General features: G+C 43.8%; 1 protein-coding gene across 1 annotated transcript; it reads left to right on the forward strand.

Moving 5' to 3' along the window:
- Positions 1-5,026: 5,026 nt before the first annotated feature.
- Positions 5,027-17,937, forward strand: utp25 (UTP25 small subunit processor component). The gene is made up of 12 exons (XM_083792306.1): positions 5,027-5,180; positions 6,854-6,893; positions 8,399-8,576; positions 8,763-8,963; positions 9,257-9,345; positions 9,433-9,834; positions 11,073-11,289; positions 11,799-12,001; positions 12,520-12,702; positions 14,376-14,485; positions 15,584-15,829; positions 16,414-17,937. The coding sequence occupies exons 1-12, from the start codon at positions 5,080-5,082 to the stop codon at positions 16,670-16,672; spliced, it is 2,229 nt and encodes a 742-aa protein (XP_083648432.1). The 5' UTR covers positions 5,027-5,079; the 3' UTR covers positions 16,673-17,937.
- The last annotated feature ends 4,225 nt before the right edge of the window (positions 17,938-22,162 follow it).

The raw sequence follows: 22,162 nt of genomic DNA on the forward strand, positions 1-22,162 counted from the left end.
ACGTTGTTTGTTGCACTTGCAACTTTGCAAGTAGTATTTGTATTTGCAACCAGAGGGCTACAAATACAATCAGTCATTCAGTCAGTCAGTCATGCATTATTATATAGACTCGTCGGTCTTTCCTATAAAATAATAATAAAAAAAAAATTAAAAAAACGTATGGGTTTCCAATGTTAGACAATGTCAGACCCAAGTCAGTCATTCGTACACACTTCACAGTTAGTTTACAGCACTTCGTTCAGTCACCACCCCCTTCTCCCGGTCGGTTATACTGTTACAGCACTTTGAACGAAGAATATGCATTTCGTTCTTTCGGTCTCCTCGGTCAATGTACCAGTATGACCGATCCGACCCACTTTGAACGAAGAACGAAACTTTGAACGCCGAACGAATAATTTCGGTCTTTCGGTCTCCTAGCTCGGTCAATGTACCAGTATGACCGATCCGACCCACTTTGAACGAAGAACGAAATATGCATTTCGGTCTTTCGGTCGTATCGTATGACCAGTCACCACCCACTTCTCCTCTGCAACTGTTGTGCGCTGTGGGAGCCCTGGAGACGGAGAGCACGGCCCCGCCCTGCACCCTCCGGCTCGCAGCCTCGCACTGAATGAGAAGAGCAGCCGGGCGATTCCCCGTCATTTGCATTTTGAATGGATCGTTCACGGAAGTGACTGGATCGGTTTCGTTCACCAAAAAGAACTAGTTCTTTTGATTCGTTCGTTCATGACCGACTCATCTCTATTATAAATCCCTAAATGGTCTTGCACCTTCGTACCTCCGTGACTGCCTACCGAGATATGTCCCTAACCGCCCCCTCAGGTCCTCCACTGCTGGCCTGCTGGAAGTGCCTAAAAAAATGTGCACCAAAAAATATGGTGAAGCAGCCTTCTGCTTCTACGGCCCAACAGCCTGGAATAAATTACCATTCCAGCTCAGACACGCACCCTCTGTAGACATTTTTAAATCCCAACTCAAGACTCACCTCTTCACTCTTGCTTTTAGTTGAGTTTTAATATGTGCGTTCCTACCATGTCCTGACTGATTTGCTGCATGTGGTGTTTTTATTTATTTTTTCTCATGTTTTTATACTTATTTTGTTCCTTGTTCTATCATTTTAACTACTTGTGTTTTATTGTATTCTATTTTTGTGTCCTGCCCTGTGAAGCACTTTGAGCTGCATTTATGTATGAAAGGTGCTATACAAATAAAGATTATTATTATTATTAGATGGCAGAATGGTGCTTTATAACGGCTTAAGTTTCCTCGTCTACAAAAAGCCAACTGGAATTCAGTACATACACACACACAGTATTCCTGATGCTTGTGTATTTCTGTTCTTTTTCAGGAAGATGTTTGACCAATCTTTCACCTCCTTTGAGCCCAAGGCGGGCCTGTGCCTGGTGAAGGAACAGCGCCACCGCCGCTTCCAGAACACCTGTGCTGCGAACGGTACACAACACACTGCTGTCGAGATGAGCAGTTTTGCGAGTTCACTGCCTTATTAGCCTGGGGTGTACCTATGCTTTCTATGGCATAGGCAGCTCCCGGCAGGATCCGCCGGGAGAATCTAGACGCAGCTGCACGACATGAGACTAATTAATTAGAGTGACAGAGAGAGAGGAGTGTGTGTTTGTGAGTGTGTGCGTCAATTTAACAAAGGCGTTTGCGCTACTGTAAGTGGACTCGGACCCAGACTTTTTTTTTCTCCTTGGAAATAAAAACGTCTGGGTTTCCGATGCTACTGCCTTATCGACCTAGCGAGCAACCTTTCATCCCCCCCCTCTCTCTCTCCCTCTCTCTCTCCCCTCTCCCCCACCGTGTCCAGCTCCATACAAGCACCTCGACTCCGTCCTGCTCAGACCATATGTGCACATGTGTGGAGAAGACGTGGCGATCGTCGCCTACATCCACATGGCGATGTACGAGCACAAAGGCGAAGTCCTCACCATGCAGTCGCAGGAGACGCGCATCTGGTACCGCGATATTTCCGGGAAGTGGCTGAACATCCACTTCCACTGCTCCGGGCAGACCACCATGCCTACCGCCCACAGCAACATGTAAAGATAGTGACTAGTGAGTGAATTAATTCTTCCACCACTGCCACGGTCTTTTCAGTGCATGAAGGCCAAAAAGTCCGGGGCCGTAAACTGGAAGTAAACAACGGCTCTGTAAAGTGCAGCGCGATCTTATTTGAATTCAACCGAAACATACATTTGGTAACCGTCCGTGATACCGTCCGGCCCCTTAAGCCCTGACCACACCAAAGGGTGACCATGCAACTCCTTGGGTCCAAACGGTTGCAAGGAGTTAACGCTAAAACCGTCTTGACCCTTTGGCGTGGTTTGGGGCATTGAATTCTGTGCGTTGAATCACTAAGGTCAATGTGGGTCAACGTGCAACAAGACATATCAAACCGCAGGGCCCCAAAACCGTCTTGACCCTTTGGTGTGGTTAGGGCTTTAGATACAGGCCGTGAATAAAGCTTGTTTTGACCAAAAACGCAATCTGAATCTAAAAGAATTGGACATGAATTGCATTTTAAAAAATCTGTTTACATTGAGGCGAATGGAGGCAGACTTTTCACTTCCGGTTCATTTCTGTTTTTATCTATGGCAGAAGATAAGAGCGTGATCAAACTCAACTCAACTCAACTCAACTTTATTTATATAGCACATTTAAAACAACCATAGCTGCCACAAAGTGCTGTACAGTACATAGGTAAAAACAGTAAGTAAACACATAGACTAAAAACACAGAATATAAAGACAACACACAAAACAAGAAAAGGAGGGGGGGAAGCACGTTCAGGAACAGAGGTCTCATACTGTGCTAAAAGCCAAAGAATAAAAGTGCGTTTTCAGTGCGGTTTTAAAAGTGGCCAGAGAGGGGGCCTGCCTAAGTTGCAGGGGAAGGTCGTTCCAGAGCTTGGGGGCAGCGATTGAAAAAGCTCTGTCCCCTCTAAGCTAAACAATAAAAAATAACCTTAAATGACGAGATTCAATGGCAGTCCTAAATATCTTTGCTGAAATGTGAAAATAGCCGATAAGCTCACAACGTGGCACGCTACGATGTGCTGTGAACTTGTTGATTGGTTATTTTCTACAAATATTTTCCCAGAACACGAATACTACGAGCGTTGGCTTCTCAAGACAAATCACACTTTGATTGTTAGATTGTTCCTCGGTGTTGGTGTGAATGTGTGATTGTACGTATCGTTGCCGTCGGGCAGAAACCTGTTAACTTCATATATATTCAACTTTTTTTCCCCCTGTAAATGAATGCCTTAATTAATATCAGATCTACAAGCTTTTGAGCTGCTTTTGATCGGAGACGATATTTTCTCTTGATGATGCTTTATGTTTCTCTCTGTGTTCCAGTTGAGGAAGACCCTCTCCTGCTGCCACCCCCCCCACTCCCGGATCCAGCCGACAGCAGACCCCCCCCCCCCCTTACATATTCAGCTTTTACACTGTTACAGAGCGTTATAGTTTGCAGTATGATTACAGAGCTATATTCAACTGTATATTAAGTATGATTACGGAGCTCCATTCGTGCTACAGTGTCTCCTTTTACAGCATTGGGAGCCAATGCCACTGGGAGCCAATGCAGTGATGATAGAACTGGGGTAATGTGTTCTCTCATTTTTGTTCTAGTTAGTACTCTAGCAGCCGCATTTTGAACGAGTTGTAGTCTGTCCGTAGATTTCTTTGGTAGGCCCGAGAGGAGGGCATTACAGTAATCTAATCTGGAAAAAACAAAAGCATAAACCAACGTTTTAGCATCATCCAAATGTTCCGAAGATGAAAGAAAGCTGTCTTGGTAGCTTGATTAATGTGCGCATTAAAATTTAGATCTGAATCGATAAAAACCCCTAGGTTCTTTACTGTCGACTTACTTCCTACATTTAGGTTACAGAGTTTGTCTTATCAGCTCTTTTTGCTCATTAGAGCCAATTACAAGAACTTCTGTCTTATCCTTGTTCAGTTGGAGAAAGTTCTCTCATCCAGCGTTTAATGTTGGACAGACAGGATAGCAGTGGGTCAAGGGCAGATGGGTCATCAGGGGCTATGGAAAGATACAGCAGCGCCATCAACAACAGCTCAAGATATCTGTCAGTCTCAGTTGTGATTAAGAAAAAGTAAAAAACATAATTTTATCTTTTTTTTTCTTTCTTCACTGCTGTGAAACATGTCAAGGCGTCACGGGGATCAGATGCATTGCCCTCTGAAGTTGTCTGATTACAATGTTCTTTCCCCCCCCCCCCCAATACCCCCCACTCTCACTCTTGTGTTCTTATGTTCAAATAAAGGTTTCAATCAATGATTGTACAACAGTTTTCCTGTGGCGTGTATGTGTTCTTATTACTACATAATCATATGTGCCCTTGTTGGAGGACAGAGGTACCAGAGAAACTCCATATCTCTATTAATCACTCATGCAATCTCTCAGCATGCCTTTTATTCTCCCCATCTGTTCTTTCCACATTAAGGACCTGGTGACAAGTGAATGCAACTACAGAGGACGTTTAGACCAGTGTAGACTTTGTGTATTGGAAACAATGGTGTCCCAAACATGGCAAGTGGCTGACAAGATCAACTTCAAACCACAATGAAAACTAGTGTCCCTATTCTGGAGGTGGGGGGGGGGGGGGGTCTGCGAAAATACCCAATCTACAAGCTCACGACGTGTCGCTTTGCGATGCGTAGTGAGCTTGTAGATCGGGTATTTTCAGCTAAGAGCATTGGGGAGGGGAAGAGTAGACTGAGGGTTTAGAGGCCTGTGGTATGGCTTTAGGGTTGAAATACGTCCGGGGTCTACCCGGGATTTTGTGTGCACATAGACTTTTTAATTTATTTTATATTTCATATTCATTTGACCTATATAATATAAGCCCATTCAACTTCAAACTCCACGTTAACGGTCTGTCTGAGAATCAAAAACTCTTGTACAGTAGGTGGCGGTATGCACCTTTATGTTGGTGCGATCTGCCATAAAACTCAGAAGAAGAAGACGGCCACATAAACACACGTGCAATCCACAGACAGAGCTGACCAGCAGCAGCTAAATGTCAACATCATGGGTAAGAGAAAACAGAATAAATCCATTTTCACAAGTCTGTCCAAAAAGCAGAAGAAGCACCTGAAAGAATTTGGAGAAGAGCATCCGTTCCATGACGTGTAAGTATAGTGCACGTGGACCTGTGACTAGAATACACTATTATTATTGGTAGCTCAGTTGTGCTAGCCAGCCAAGTAGCCTTGGATTTAGCCCTGGAACATGACTGCCATGATAATTATCATGACAGTCATGCAGTAACTTTGCCCTGTTTTTTGCAGCCGCTGCATTTACAAGATTTCCGTATATTTAAACATTCAGATTTCAAATATAAAGTACTCACAAAGTTTCCCACGGGTGTGTGTTAGTAGCAGCGCGAGCGATTAGAATTGCTGCGTCCCGCGTTCTTTAATAAAAAGCATTTTTGTCCGAGCTCTCCGGCTACTTTTTTCAAACGGGGTTCGTTTGGGAAATCCACAGTTGCACACCGGGAGCGCACTCGCCTATTAGTCTGTATTGGCAGGGCGGTCAGCGTACCTATATCGAACACACCGAGTGCCACCCTCCTCCCGACCGATAGGGGCGCGTAGTTGAAAGCCAATGGCAAAATAACACCTCGGATAAAAATGCTTTTTATTAAACAACGCGGGATGCAGAAATTCTAATCGCTCGCGCTGCTACTAACTAACACCCGTGGGAAACTTTGTGAGTACTTTATATTTGAAATGCGAATGTTTATATATTTTAATTATTTGTAAATGTAGCGTCTGCAAAGACCAGGGTGAAGTTACGTCATGACCCTCGTATGAATACGAGGGTCATGTTTACAGGGCTACCTTGGATTAAGAATGACTGATTCCGACATTATTTTGTTTGTGCATACACAAATGTAAGAATCGATCTGATCGGACGTCTCACATTGGTGCATACACAATTAATGTCAGAATTGTATGACAAGAAATATACTGTATGACAGTCAATGCTAGCCATCCAGACAGTAGCCTCTACTAGAACTGTGCGAATCAGGGGTTTCGATTAGCCCTATCAGCCCCATATGTGCCCTCTCCCTACGCTCAGCGTAGGGAAAGGGTAGCCCTACGAGAATCTAAATGTTTGGGCTAGGGAAAGGGCACATATGGGGATAATGGGGCTAGCAGAGCTGCCAACCTGCACACATTTTGTGTACCAACCACGCAATTCTAGGTGTCTATACGCCTAGAATTGCGTGGTTGGTACACAAAATGTGTGCAGGTTGGCAGCTCTGGGCTAGATTAGCCCTAGAATGTCTGTGATCTTCAGTGTGTCGTCCACAGACAGTTAGTCTTGTATTGAGTTGTGCTTTTATGTGAAATGTAGCCTACCCATTCTGCTAGCCGCAATTTGCAACTCTAGATTTTTTTACAATGGGCTGAATCTAGAGTTGCAACAACCTCCATCCACTTCCTCTTCATCTTTTTTGGTTTGTGATCTGCTTGTCTTAAATGAAAAATAAAAAAATCTAGAGTTGCAAATTGCGGCTATCATTCTGCAAACTGTTACATCTTTCAATCAATCAATTCATCTTATACATACATTTCATGTATGACTATGAAATGTATGTAAGATCACAGACATTCTAGGGCTAGGGTTTCGATCAGCTCCGGTCCATAGTGTTTGATGTTCTCGACACTATGGACCAGTCAGGCTTTGATCAGTGTGGGTTAAAATTATGCATGCATTGACTGAGAGTCCAATAGAGTACATTATTGCCAGGCAACAATGTACCGTAACTGAATTCTGACATTTATGTTTTCAGTGTGAAAGAAAGGCCTGAAAGGACTCAAATAATAGACCTGGTGAGTACTCTACTGACCAACCTCTACTCCTACTCTAGCCGCAATTTGCAACTTTTTTTTATAATTGGATGAATCTAGAGTTGCAATACCCTCCATTGACTCCCCACTCATCTTTTTTTGTTTGCGATCTGCTTGTCTTAAACCACGTTAAACTCAGCAACATTGCGGCTGTAGTACAAGCTTGAATTATCCTCTTTCAATCTGCCGAGCTTGTTTTTCATAAAAATCCACCGTAGACATGTTATGAGCTACTTTCTGTCAAGACATCCTCTGCAAGTGATTCTTTTTCTAAGTGTTACAGTTTGGAAGCACTCGTTTTTATTAACGGGTCGCGCTGCTGCCTCCTGCATTATGTGAAAATTCGAAACCGGTGGAACGCAGGGCTGTTCAGTGACGTACGACGAGTGCTTCCAAACTCCAGCACTTAGAAAAATAATCACTTGCAGAGGATGTCTTGACAGAAAGTAGCTCATAACATGTCTACGGTGGATTTTTATGAAAAACAAGCTCGGCATTGATAATTCAAGCTTTGACTACAGCTGCAATGTTGGCGAGTTTAACGTTGTTTAAGACAAGCAGATCGCAAACCAAAAAAGATGAGTGGGGAGTCAATGGAGGGTATTGCAACTCTAGATTCATCCCATTATAAAAAAAATCTAGAGTTGCAAATTGCGGCTACTCCTACTCCTACTTTTTTTGGGCATGTCATTGTGGACGTCACAAATTGTGAAAATAAAATGGCAAGCTACAAGCTGTGACACTTTTTGATCTTGTAAATCCAGTTTCCATATTTGTTCCATATTTGTTAAGTAGTAAGTAAGTAGCCTTGCCGAGCCATGAGGCCTATAGGGCAGGAGCCTATCTCCTGTTTCTGTAGCGTGAGGCAGCTTGACACCCCCTGGACATGACACTAGTATGTCGCAGGGACTTACCCCCAAATCCAACCCTTGATGCTGAGTGCCAAGCAGGGTGGCACTGCACTGGGTCCCATTTCTTTCTTTGGTATGACCCGGCCGGGGATCGGACACTAACCACAAGGCCACTGAGCTGGTGTAATGGTTTGATTGAATACTTTATTAACGGTTTAAAAGCACAGAAGAGTACAGTTTAATACTAATAGGGTCAGGTGTTGTATGGGTTGGGGGTCACTACACCATGTCATGTGTCACTGTCACAGCACATTCCTTGTATGTACACGTGTACAGTACAGTACACCATAATCAGAAATGTGCACTGCTCAGTGACAGAACTAATTTTAAATGGAAAGATCACTTGAATGGAAATAAACATAGAGCCAAAAAGTGTAAATGCATTAGTCCATGTTATAGCCCATTTTGTAACACTTTTAACTTTAATTATATAGCATTTTTCCAACTGTATATTTAACATCATATGCATGGCATGTTTTACCCTGATCATCATTGTCAAATACTTTATAACATGCAGTACTTATCAGCAAAGGGTGTGTACAAAGCAACGTCATGTCATCATCCTCTGTGCTGTAGCCAGCTAGCCCTGAGCGTTCTGGCAACGACAGAGAGGACGAGGAAGACCAACCCGATGAGAAGACGGCCTATCAGAGGCTGCTTTCAACTCTCGACGACCCCGCCAACCATGACCACAGTGAGGAGGAGGAGGAGGAGGAGAGCACAGATGACGAAGACGAAGAACTTCTTGAGGAAGGCAGGTTATTTTCCAGGACATCGTGGAAAACGCAGACCATTCTTTTCTTTTTTCGTCGACAATCCGTTTATGTGCTGCGATGAATTGATGTATGTGCTTACTGTAAGTCGCTAAAAGCCTAAATTAGACATAATACATAACAGCAATAATACTAATGTTCCTGTTGAAATCACTGCTTGCCGCCAGGAGAGGGGGATGGAGATGAAGATGAGGAAGAACTTGATGACGAAGCTGGAGGGGGGGAGGGAGTGGGGAAGGAGGTGGCAGAAGGAGACGAGGAGTTCATCGACAAGGAGAATGAGGCTCAGTTCTGTCTGGAGACCAACGTCACTGCTGAGGGAGATCAGGAGGAAGACCAGTGCACTGCTGAGCCAGACCACAGTACAGGTAAAAGTTCACATCTTCTGACAGTTTGAATGCAATTTATTAGAACAGAATATCGTCTCCGTCTGGTGGAAAGTGTCCAAAAACCTTTCAGGATTCCAAACCTTACAGGATTCAAATTCCAAAATAGTAAAAGTTGTATGATAGTTGGGTGTTAATTTACCCCCAAAAAACACAAAAAGTTAGAATGTGGAGATAGGAGGTTTCTGCCCGACAACAGCGATATAAAACGATTGTTTGCCTAGATGCATGTTATTTAGTGTGTGTGTGTGCGTGTGTGTGTGTGGTGTGTGTAGACACTTGGCTGCAGCATGTGGATACAGAACTTGGTGAAGATGATGTGATGAAGATTACCTCTGGCACTAAAACCAAGACTCAGGTCAAGGTAAGGTAGTATTACAAAAAACAGTATTTTTTTAAGTAAAGTTCCAGGTTGCAGCTTTAAACCGGTCTTCCTTCCCATTGCCCGCAGTGGCCAAAACTGGGCACTCTTCTATGCTCCAGTCCCCTGGAGAAGTACGGCTCCATCGGCCAGCGGAAGGACGCACGCCCCCCCGTGTTCCACAAGGTCCTGAATGGCCGCTGGAAGTCTCTGAACCAGGCAGCGTCGTCGGTGGCAGAGGAGGTCAGCCCTCTCCAGCTGGAGCTGCTGGCTCTCATGGGCTCCTATAAAGATCTCTACTTCTCAGAGTGCTCCCCCCTCGTCCAGGGCCCTCAGGTCCGCAGTGCCTACTGCCTGCATGCTCTCAACCACGTGCTGAAGGCAAACTCCCGCGTCCTGTCTCACAACGCCCAGCTGAAAAAGGGGCAGGCTGCTAAACCCGGAGCCGCGCCACAGGACGAGCCCAGGGACCAAGGGCTGACCCGCCCCAAGGTATAACTACACATGCATCTCCCCAATGTTGACTAATGTCAGTAATGACCAGAATGCTTTACTGCGTTTAAAATCCTGCTGCGTATTGTCGGAAAGTGCGTTTCGTTTGGCAGGTGTGAAGGCTCAATCGAAGTCTGATACGGAGGGGGTTTCGCTTCGCTTACAAGCGCACCTTACTTCGATTCACTGCAGGTGTGAAGAATACAATCGCATCAAATAACGGCCAAGCTACACCGGGCATGTGTGCGTTTGACGTAAGCGCAAAGTATGCGTGCGAAATGCCCCGGCTACACCAGATCTGTGGCGTGCGGCAGATTTGTGCGGGACCTTCCGGGAGGATATATAGATACGCTCGCATGGGGGCGTACGCACGTACATTTTTTTACAACCGTCTGGTGTAGCTGGTATCATTGACATATATTGGTCCTATCCAAACGCACTGTATGCGCGCAGTAAACGCATACGCACGCTCGCAAAATTGCCTGGTGTAGCTTGGCCGTGAAGGAAATATGACTTGAGGAGCATGAGGAGTAAACACAGTTGGAGACGGAGAGGGCATATTTTACGCAGCGCAAAGATCTCACGTTACCGTGGATAGATGTCGTTGAATGAGGATAAACGTTGGATAATTCATTTTGCACTCCTTTCTCCACTGTGCCTCTGCAATGTGCCCAAAAGAACAGTGTGTGTGTGTGTGTGTGTGCGTGCGCGAGCGTGCAGACACACACACACACAGTCCAGTCCCTGTCTCCTCGACAACACACTGCTGCATCCTTGCACGTACCGTCACTTTACATCCTATATTTTTAACATGCACCATAGATTTCACTGTGTAGTTTATGAATGGAACACATTGATAAAGGTCCCTGATGCGTTTCCAATTGCTGCGGATGACAGCGCAGTGTGAAGGAAAATGCAGCAAATAAAATATGCAACTTCTCCGCCCATTCGCATCGAGTCTACCGAATTAGAGGTGTGAATACGACCTAAATGAAGGTGCTCTGATTTTGGGCATGTCATTATAGGCAAAGAGAGTGTCAAACAAATTGAACTTTTTAAAGAATAGCGAAGATAGCCGATCTACAAGCTCACCATGTCACGTTGTGAGCCTCTAGATCGGCTATTGTCAAGTGTTTGTAATGTAACAACGTTACAACGTTTGCTATTTGACTTTAAATTCTTTATTCATTACTAGATGGCGTCGTGAGACTAATTCTAATGCTTGGTGTTGGTCACAGGTGCTGATTCTGGTCCCGTTCCGTGACGGGGCGCTGCGGGTGGTGCAGACGTTGATTAGCTTACTGGAGACGCCGGGCAAGAAGATGGACATCAGCAACAAGAAGAGGTTCAAGGATGAGTTTGGAGATGACGAAGGGGACAAGCCGGCCAACCTGCACAGGCCAGACGACTACCATGCCATCTTCTCCGGCAATGTGGACGACCACTTCAAAATAGGTTCAATATACTGAACTGTTACACTATTATGGCGGTCTTCTTTTCATAGAAAAAGGAAGGGATGTCCGCACACTGAATTGTAGCTCCCAGGAAAATTGTAATGGGTACTATTTACTATTTATTAGGTCTTCTTTTCATAATCATCGTCAAATTAAAACAAGAAAGCCGAAATAGCAGATCTACAATCTTGTCGATTTCTTTAAAGGATAAAATGATTCCATATGTCATTACTTTCTTTGTTTATGATCTAACTTGTGCAATGTTTTATTACGAAGCCTTAAAGACGATCTGAAATTTCAATTCATATCAAAGTTCCAAAGTTAAATGCCAAAATCACAATTCAATTGTTGATCGCAATTATTTGTGTATTTGTAATCGTGACAACCCTAGTCATGCTACTTTACTGGTTAAATAAATACTTTTTTCTTTCTTTCTTTTTTTTGACTTCTATTCCACTCTTCATCTACCATGTGAAGCCCTCTTACTGTCTTGTTGTCTGTCTCCACCAGGCATGTCCATCCTGAAGAGAAGCGTCCGTCTCTTCGCCCCCTTCTACTCGTCGGACATCATCATCGCGTCGCCGCTGGGCCTCCGCACCGTGCTGGGGGCCGAGGGAGAGAGCAAGAGAGACGTGGACTTCCTGTCCTCCATAGAGCTGCTGGTAGTAGACCAGGCAGACGTCTTCCTCATGCAGAACTGGGAGCATGTGTTGGTGAGAAACATGGCACACGTCTAATGTATTTAGTGTAGGCCTACAGTTAGTCCAGATGTTTATTTGGCAGTGACGATGGGCGCCCTATCCTTCTCATTTGGTGTCACTGTGGAAATGTCTAAACCACAATTCATACTGTATGAATGTCTTACCCACATATACACATAAGACTTTGGAACAAACTTTTATAGAATAAACTACATTGCAGGAAGAAAAAAACCCACCATCTTCTACACTGGAAGAACAAAGTAGCTTGTTCTTCAGATTTTCTAACCTGCTAACATGCATGAAATTTGGTGATTTGTTTCACATTCTGGTCAGCAGCTACAATGCATTCATTGCATAGTGCTTTTACCGTCACTGTCACGTTTTTAAAAATGTAAAACGCATGCCTCACGCCAAGATGAACCAGAATTTGTCTTGCGAGACGTCCCATTCCCAATGAAGTCCTACCTCCTGAGCCACTGCTGGTGTTGTGGTGGGTGGATGTTGTGTGATCACCTTCTCTGCCCACACAGCACGTGATGAACCACCTGAACCTGCAGCCACAGGCCTCCCATGGGGTGGACTTCACCAGGGTGAGGATGTGGAACCTCAACAACTGGGCCAGACACTACAGACAGAACATGGTGTTCAGCTCCATCCAGGACCCGCAGATCAACAACCTTCTGTCCAAACACTGTGCCAACTACCATGGACAGGTAGGAACTACTGCTACCCCCCCACAGTCTGTATTAGGATATTGGCGCTGTCGGGCAGAAACCTCTCGTCTCCAGATTTTAACTTTTCTTTTCTTTTGCTGTTAATGCCTTAATGCCTTACTTCAGTGGTTTTTCAACCAGTGGTCCTTGAGTGGGTTCCAGGTGGTCCCCAGCTAAATTATGGAGAGTTCGTAGCCAAATGGACCCTTAAGGCCTATTCATAGTCTGGATTTTCGGTGGTGAGGTGACCACCGCTCCGGTGGTGAGATGACCACCGGAGCTGAAATAACGTTGAGCTGTGGTGAGTAAAAACAGAGAGAAGGGCTGGAGCGGTGGCGGTGGTTTGCTCTTCTCCGCGGCTCGTGACGTCATGTTGTAGTTCGGTGGTCACCTAACCACCGAAAATACAGACTATGTATGAGCCTTTACAGATCTTTAACTCTTGACGGCGTAAAATGGAACCATTTGGTTTCATTTTACGCTCTCAAGAGTAAAATTTTTGTTAAACATTTGTATTACTTAACTCACAAGAAGTCTACAGTACACAATTGGAGAATGTAGAAGAATTGCACCACATAAATACAGCATGGAATGGTGGACAGAATCCAACGACAACAAAATATTCAAAGTTTTGGTTCTGAGAGGCAAAATCTCATCTAATGGTGGTCAAATGCAGACTAAATAATGAGCTTCGATATGAAAAAGGTTGAACACCACTGCTCTACTTGATCATACTACAGCGTGACTCAAAAGTTGCAGATCCACACGCGACGTGTTTTGAGCTTGTAGATATCTTTTGTTATTTTTAAGGGGCGCCTAGCCGCTTCTATAAACAGCTTTTGTCCCCACACGTCTCAATATTTGCCATTGACAATGAACAGAGAAATGACTAAATTCCACTAAATATGACGTAAATTAAACATTAAACGCCATTGACATTGAAGGGTGTCATATGTAAACGAGCATATGACACCATAGCATATGCTAACCAATCACGTGTTGGTGGAAGCGCTTGACCAATTGGGGACCACCGTATGTACCTTATGTAGCAATGTCAAATGTCCGCCGGCGCTAACATAAATTGATGTACGATGACAAGAGCGCCCCTCATTTCACACGGGTGGGTCCGGAAAAGTAACGGTTTTGGGAATATGATAGACGATATTTGAAAAAGAAACTGGTTCAAGGGATTTATTGTCAAAGCCATGACATACTGAAAGTGTCATTGACACAGGTCAGGTATTCACATTGGGAGCGTCAAATGATCAAATCGTCAATTTTGGTTGTCATGTTCTATACATTATTGTTGCTTTGCATTTCCCCCCCCCTGTACCTGCTGTCTTTAATGTCCCTCATTGCATCCTGTAGCCGGCCTTCTTCTACACAACGGCACATCAGTCAGAAAATAAACAGTCCACTTGTATCACTCATCCCGTCTGTGTGTTTGATACTTTTGTGTGATGCTGTAGTATGATCAAGTAAGGCATTCATTTACGTTAAAATACAGAGATAAGAGGTTTCTGCCTGGCCGCAACGATATAGGCCTACTGTATGTAGAGCGAGAAGATGTGGACTCCTAAATTCGTAAATTGATGACAATAAAATGATACATGAAATGCATGGTTTGATGACGTTTCCTCTGGGGCCAACATTTCATGTGCTTTCTTTCCTAGATTGTCACTAAGAATGTTCCCAGTACTGGTTCCATCTGCCAGGTTCTGGTGCAGCTGCCTCACGTGTTCCAGATGTTCTCCTCTGACAGCTGCGTGGACCACGATGCCAGGTAACGCAGCCTGATGCCTCCCGTCTGCTTCCTTTCTAGTTGCCATCAGCCTGAAGTTAAGGCTTGCTGGAGCATTGACTTGTCTTCTGCTAACACATTGTAACAGTCAGTTGACATATGCAATGCCAATTGGTACCACAAGGTGGTGCACTGCTTCCTTTTTGGACAATATATTTATCTATCACTCCCATTTTCTCATTCAACTCACACTTTGTAGTGTGTTGGCGCACAGAGTAGACACACTACTGTACATTATGTTTCCTTTTTGATTTATTATGTTAGTGCCATGTCGATGTTCAGATTTAGTTGGCTGCTAAATACAATCAGCTTGGTGACATTTATCCGTGGTGTGTCAGTTACCTGGAACATCTGCTGGACCTATGCTACAAGACAAGTCCTCTACTCCAATCCCAACACATTACAATATACATGGAATCAAATACATAGAATAAATGTCATGATTTTGCTTGTCTATGGCACTGACTATTTACACTTCCAACTCAATAGCATGAACTTCTCTTGTGACTTTATGTACTAGCAATATGCTTTTTTTAAGTGTTTTGTAAAACCGTGCATATATGCAGGATGAAACTGAAAACAAAATGGCTTACGACATCCATGGAACAATACAATGAATATTGTAAACAAGCCGTTGGTCCGGTAATGCTGGTTGTACATGCTTGTTTATCGAGTATTTCACAACTCGGCCAATCAGAATCAAGATAACTTTATAGGAGAACTTTCAAGTCAAAGTCCTACAATTTTTCACACACGTTACTTACCATAGTGAAATTTGTTCTGAATTTGACCCATCGCTTGGAGCGGTGAGCCGCAGCCGTGCCACGCTCGGGAATCATTTGTAGTTGATCTGACCCCCCAATCCAACCCTTGATTGATTGATTGATGCCGAGTGCCAAGCAGGGAGGCATTGGGTCCCATTTTTACAGTCTTTGGTATGAGCCGACCAGGGATCGAACCCCAACCTCCCAGTTTCAGGTCAAGTGTGTCTGCCCAGGGCGGACACTCTAACCACAAGGTCACTGTCTCTTTCTTTAAATTGATTCTCTGTGGTTACCCCCCTCTCTCTCTCCCATGAAGGTTCCAGTTTTTTGTGGACAAAGTTCTGCCCCAGTACAGGGACTCGGTCATGTCCCACACCCTCATCTACATCCCCTCCTACTTTGACTATGTTCGGCTGCGCAACTACATGAAGAAACTGGACATGAACTTCACCAGCACGTGCGAGTACTCCAGTAAAGCAGAGGTGTCCAGAGCCAGGCATTTCTTCCAGAAGGGAGAGAAGCAGTTCTTGCTCTTCACCGAACGATTCCACTTCTATAAGAGGTCAGTTCTTCAACCGTTTCACTGGTTGTTTGTGTTGTGTTCTTCAGCCTTATTTGCATTTGGATCTTCAATGAGGAAGAAGAAAAAACATACTAACATTTTCTAGTTATATTGCTCTTTTGACCACAGGACATGAAACCCAATTGATTTTCGTGTACAGGTAACCGGTTAAAACATAGAGTACTCTATGCTACGCCTACGGTATTGTCAATGCTTGCTCACTGGCACACCTATAAAATCTAACACACCCATGGATGCAGCTGCATTGCTTACTGTACATCACGCTGTACTAAGGTCAGCCTGCATGCTTGCACGACATCTGTAGATTTGAACCTGAAACGGAAAACAACAATTTAATTATAGTGGACATTCTTCTTTTAAAATATCGCCTGTCCGGTGCAAACCAAACTGTTACTTTTCAGTATTCAAATTCAAACATAACAAAAACGTTTCGAGCTTGTAGATCTGCTATTTTTGATGCCCAACAGCAACGATATGCAGTCCCAACTACATTCATCCTAAAATCCATGATCAATCTATGCCATCATCATAACACCAGATTTCTACCTCTGTCCTCTCTCAAGATACACCATCAGGGGGATCCAGAACCTGGTCTTCTATGGACTGCCCACCTACCCCCACTTCTACAGCGAGGTGTGCAACATGCTGGAGGCCGCGGGCAGCCAGGGAGGGGAGGCCAGCTGGACCTGCACGGCCCTCTACTCCCGCTACGACGTCCACAAGCTGGCTGCCATCACCGGCGGCCAGAGGGCCGGGCAGATGCTGCACTCCAACAAGACGGTGCACCTGTTTGTTACGGGCGAGAAGGATAAGGCTTCCTGACCTGGCTTCCACGATGGCTTCATAATAAGCAAGGGACAGAGGCTGTGGTGTAGGGCAGTGGTTCTTAAACCATGTTCTTGACTCCCACCCCCACCTTAACTCTTGACAGTATACAAATTGAACCTATGCTATGAGTCCATTTGGTTCCAGTTCTATACAGGCAGAGTTACATTAGAACCCCTTCAGGGAATCGTGACAGTCCCTGGATCCCACTTTGGCCACCGAGGTTGAACCGGTTTCACTATTTTGTTTCCCGTCTAATTTTGAACCAAATGAATTGGTTCAGATCCCTAAAAAGTCGGTTTGGAACTGGAACCAAAAAAATACTTCTTCTTGCTCTGAAGTGGGAACCAAAGTGGACGTGTCACTATTCAGGTTGGAAGATGCAGATGTGATATACTGTAAACCACCATTAAAAACAAAAAGAACGGTACTAGTTCTAGAACCAATTTTCTTTTGGTGGAAAAGGGGGCCTTTTAGAATCACTAGTGTAGGCCAGGGATTCCCTAACATTGTTTTTTCATAAAACTTGGGTCAGGAGGATTTAAAAGGCATTTTTAGAATTGGTATCATGTCTAAATGGGTTAACCACTTGTACCCTAGCGTCCCCCTATTCAGGGCATTTCTTGTGAACATTCGACGGAAATGGCAGATCCACAAACCCCCAACATGACATGTTGTGAGCTTATAGCCATTTTTGCTATTTGATGTACAACAAGTATATAGGGTGTAAGTCAGGGGTGCCCACACTTTTTGACTTTTAAAATGAAGAGCTTGACAAGACTTACCCACATTTTTTTTTTATCCCATTGCTGAAAAATACATAAAACAATATGTATCTTCCTCCCATTCTGTATGGGATTGGTAGGTTTTCGGGTTATTTGCCTCTCACATTTTTATATAACTTTGTAATGCTACTGATGCTTGCACAAATGCACACAACACTCTTCCAGTGGGGTTAAGGGGTCAAGTCAAGTCAACCAAGATATTTTATCATTTTAGGGGGGTTTGATGTGTTCTACCTGCACAGCCTTTGAGGTCAACCTTTAGAGCACCTTGTGCTCTAGTCTATAGTAATGAGTACTATCAGAATAGGGTGTCGTTAGTCTGACACGGCCCCATGTTCATCTGTCATGACATGCCCAGAATAGGGCATACTAGGGTCCATGTGGTTGAACGTGTTTGCAGTGTTTATGTTTTGCTGCTGTTTTTTTTTTTTTTTTTTACCTACAAAGACATTTGTATTATGTTAATAAATATTCTGATTTCACAATTTTTATTCCAGTGTTTAAATTGACATTTAAACACTGCATAGTGTCCACTGTTGAATACTAAGAAATTTCCTGTTTGTGTCCCGAAATCACACACTAACGTACTACACAGTACACAGTATGCTATTTCTAAGCAATAGGGTTTCACTTCAGACCTACTGACAAAAAAATGGTATAGCCCACTAAATGGCATTATAGTGTCTGTGCGATCTTGGCACCTGAATTTAGTATGCATCTCAAGTACTAGTAGCTACGATTTCTGAAATAATAAAATGTAATTTGGTATACTAAATATAATAATGGTATACTAAATATAATAATAATAGAGGTTATGAGTGATACAGTAACCGTAGACATGATCTACTTTCTGTCAAATCTGCGCAGGTGTTTCTCAAGTGTATGATGATGTCATGACCCACATGACATCACATCTTAGACCATGACTATAGTCAAAATAAAGTTTACACTGAATTAAAAAAGTTTATATGGAATTTAAAAAAAAACACACACTGACCTTGACAACTTGAGAGAATATCAGTTTCCTTATTAGTACATGTATATTGGAATTAAAATAACCAGCTTGAACCTGAGCATTCCTATTCTTGGATTAATAGCCAGCGAGGCGTTGAGAGCTGGCTCTGGGTTTACAGTAGATCGATAACTAAAATCGCCTGTGGTTTCCGAGGCTACGGTATATTGCACACCTGCAAAGGCGACAGGTGCTAGATGACCAAGAGGGCTCAAGGATCGGGAGGCTATCCCTGTGAGCACATCTAGCCGTCAGCAGGCGTGAACTTGAAGCTCAAGTATTCTTCTTCGTGGGTTTTTTAGACAGCTGGTGGATGGAAAATAAGCTCCACCTCCGCGCCCGACGGACGCTACGGACAGTCTCAAATGGACGCGACGGACAGACTCAAATGGAAGCCGCGCACAAGCGTGAAAATGAAGCGCGTCACCCGGCAGTGATAGGCACTAGCCAATGGAACAGATGCAGCCTGCAGCCCGTCCACTGGGAGGAGTTATACTTGTAGTTGTCTTCTTTCACGCTGTCAAACGCCCCCTGGGAGGGAATTGTGAAGCCATGTCAAGGGATACAGGAAGACATCTGGGCAGTGGGCAGCTCGAACTGCTCGAAGTAACATTATGTCCAAATTGTTCTGAAGAATCGTCTGAAGAAATAAAGTAAAGCATTGGTTCTCATGTTTGCTTCAGATCACCCCTGTAATCTTTTCATCCATGGCACCCCTGGCTGAATTACATTGTCATTTACTGTAACCCTGATCCATGACATTGAAAATAACTTTTTTTTATACTTTATAAAATAGCCCGTTCTCTTCATCATGTGCTGCCCTTCTCATCATGATTATCCATCTCCGTGGTGGTCTAGTGGATAAGGTGCGGCGCTCTCACCGCCACGGCCCGGGTTCGATTCCCGGTCAGGGAACACTGTTTTATGATGAATTCCTGTTCTGTTCTTTAACTATATAGAAGTGTCTATTTGTACGTCTTTAATGTTTTGATGAATTGAACAATGTGGACCCTGTTGTAAACAAGTGTAATGCTTAATTGGTTCGTCCACTCACAGTTAACAGTCTTTGTATTGAGTTTGTGCTTGAAATGTATTGTAATTCTGCAAACTGTTAATAAATATTTAAATCAATCAATCAAAAATCTCCTTCTCCTTCTCACCGCCGGGTGACACACGCTTGTCGGCAGCTTACATCTGACGCCGCGCGGAGGAGAGCGTCAGATGTAAGTTGTCCGTCCGCAAGTCGTCGGCGAAAACAAAACTAGTTTTAAAACTCCTCGGCCGGGAGGCGTACCCGGGTCCCCCGTTCCAAAGGCACGTACGTTAACCAGTCGTCTAAACAGCCATGACAGCGAAGTAGCAACAGAGCAACTTATAGACTACATTAGAATGCGCCTTTGTCTGTGTCAACATCTTGTCACTCAAACGTCCCTCTCACGCCCACTTCGCTAACGAAGAAATAGAGGACTACAGGCGTTTAAATAGGCTTCCGTGTGCGTCTCCTCTAGGAACCGCCCAAAGCCCCGGAAGGATTTAAAGTGAGACCTGACGCGACGGACTTCTGACGCTTTCAAGCCTGCCAGTGGAGCCACAGCCAGTGTCGTCCAATTGCCGCGCCCTCCCCCTCATAACAAACTTGCGTCACCAGGCTTTAGGCTACACAAACACACACTGTTTTGTGTTTGTTACTAGCTCTGCTTTTGTTTGGAAGTAAAAAAAAAAGTCAAACGACTCAAAATATACTCGACGTCGACATGAGTAGAGAGTAGTAACTTGTCAGTGTTTAAGGGTGGTGAAAGAAAAAGCAAAACAAGAATTATCCATCCTACCATGAAACACGTGAGTTTCTGCAGGTGTTATTATTGGCTAATTAGCTGCTTAGCATTAAGGAATTGGAGGACTTGTGTGCGTCCTTTGGTAAAGCAACAACTACAGGATGAATTGGTGTTGACAGAATGTTGTATGTATTATTGTCTTGATATGAGACAGGCTAAAGTAGCCTAGGCCTAGGCTGCGCCTCAAATAGGAGCTTTTACTTTACTGGAGTATTTCCTAATTTGCGCCATGAAAACACTATGGAAGCCACTGTGGAGACACCACCACTCACTCCATATCTACAAAACTAAGGATCTACAACCCCTCAGTCCTCTCCATCCTTCTCTATGGAGCAGAAACCTGGCCTCTGAATAAGACCCTGGCTGCCAGAATTTATGGCTTTGACAGTAGAGCTTTGCGAACAATAGAGGGGATAAAATGGCAAGACGACAGGGTCTCGCAACAGCCCCCCCTGTAAGGCATCAATTATACTATAATGCTCATTGCTACCCATAGTGATAGTTCACCCTGCAGCAACAGAACACAATGCAGATACCAAGTTACAGCCATGACACTATGGGGTCTAGTCTATCTACTTTGTTATAGCAAATGCTCCACAACAACACAGTGAGCTCCAGTGAACGTTGTTCATATGTCCGTATATATATTTTTTTAAATATTCACAATTTTTAATATATATAGTTTCATGGTAGGCTATGTGTGAGTCAAGTCAACTGTATGACCACAGTGGAAAAGAACATGGCATGGTAAATAGTTATATTTTGTTAGTTGAGAGAAAGTGTTTCAAAGTGTCAAATTACAATAACAACTAAATCATAATAACACTCAACAAGCATAATTCATGGAAACCCTTGATCCACAGACGACCTCCTCAGCTCTGATCAAGGTTGGGCACCCTAATCAAACTACTATTGTGACACTGCATTCCTTTAAATCCTGCCATGGTTATGAATCACTCATCATGTACTTAATTATCTGTTTTGAATCTCAGGTATGTTTCCATTAGAGATGCTCCGATCAGGTTTTTTGGGGCCGATCACCGATCACTGGAAACAGTATAGGCCGATACCGATCACAGCGTCGTGAAATCCATATTTTTTTCCATTGTGTAGCATATATACTTACTGTATTTTCTACTGTACTCTTCTTACACATCATTGACATTGTAAGTATAAAAATTAGGAGATGAGAAAGTTTTTTTGCAAGCTGAGGCAACGTGCAATATTTCACTCTAGACTCTCTTTAATAGAGACAACTTGGAGGTTACAGAGTAAACTGTAGAGACTCAAAATGCAGTGGTTCCCAAAGTGGGGTCCGTGGACCCCCAGGGGTCCTTGAGGGAGTTCCAGGGGGTCCCCAGCTAAAAGGATAGTTTGGAACCAAATGGACCCGTTTGGGTTAACACTTAACATTGATTTTACAATATAAATTGGGGTCTCAGAGATAGAAGTGGCATTAAATGGGGGTTCGTAGTCAAACTGGGGGTCCTTGAAATTAAACTGGTGGAGAAATTTGAGAATCACTGCTACAATCTTCTTATGGGGGTCCCTGGCATATCTTTTCAAATGGGGGTCCGTGGGCTGATCAGTGTCAATTTGGGGGTCCTTGACGTGAAAAGGTTTGGGAACCACTGTCTTAGAGACAACTTGGAGAGCAAACTGTAGCTTTCTTCTTTCATCAAATACAAAAATATAATAATAATAACATACCGTACATGTTCAGTGCACGGACACAGACAACTGAACATTTCACTGTACAGACTAAAATAAAAAGCAGGCTGCTAGTGTTAGCACTTGTATACTGTATAGGCTCGCTGATCGTTATTTTAGTGCTTAGATTAGCGTGTAATCTAAG

The sequence above is a fragment of the Protomyctophum parallelum genome (genome assembly GCF_964188405.1).
Source record: "Protomyctophum parallelum genome assembly, chromosome: 20".
Classification (NCBI taxonomy): Eukaryota; Metazoa; Chordata; class Actinopteri; order Myctophiformes; family Myctophidae; genus Protomyctophum; species Protomyctophum parallelum.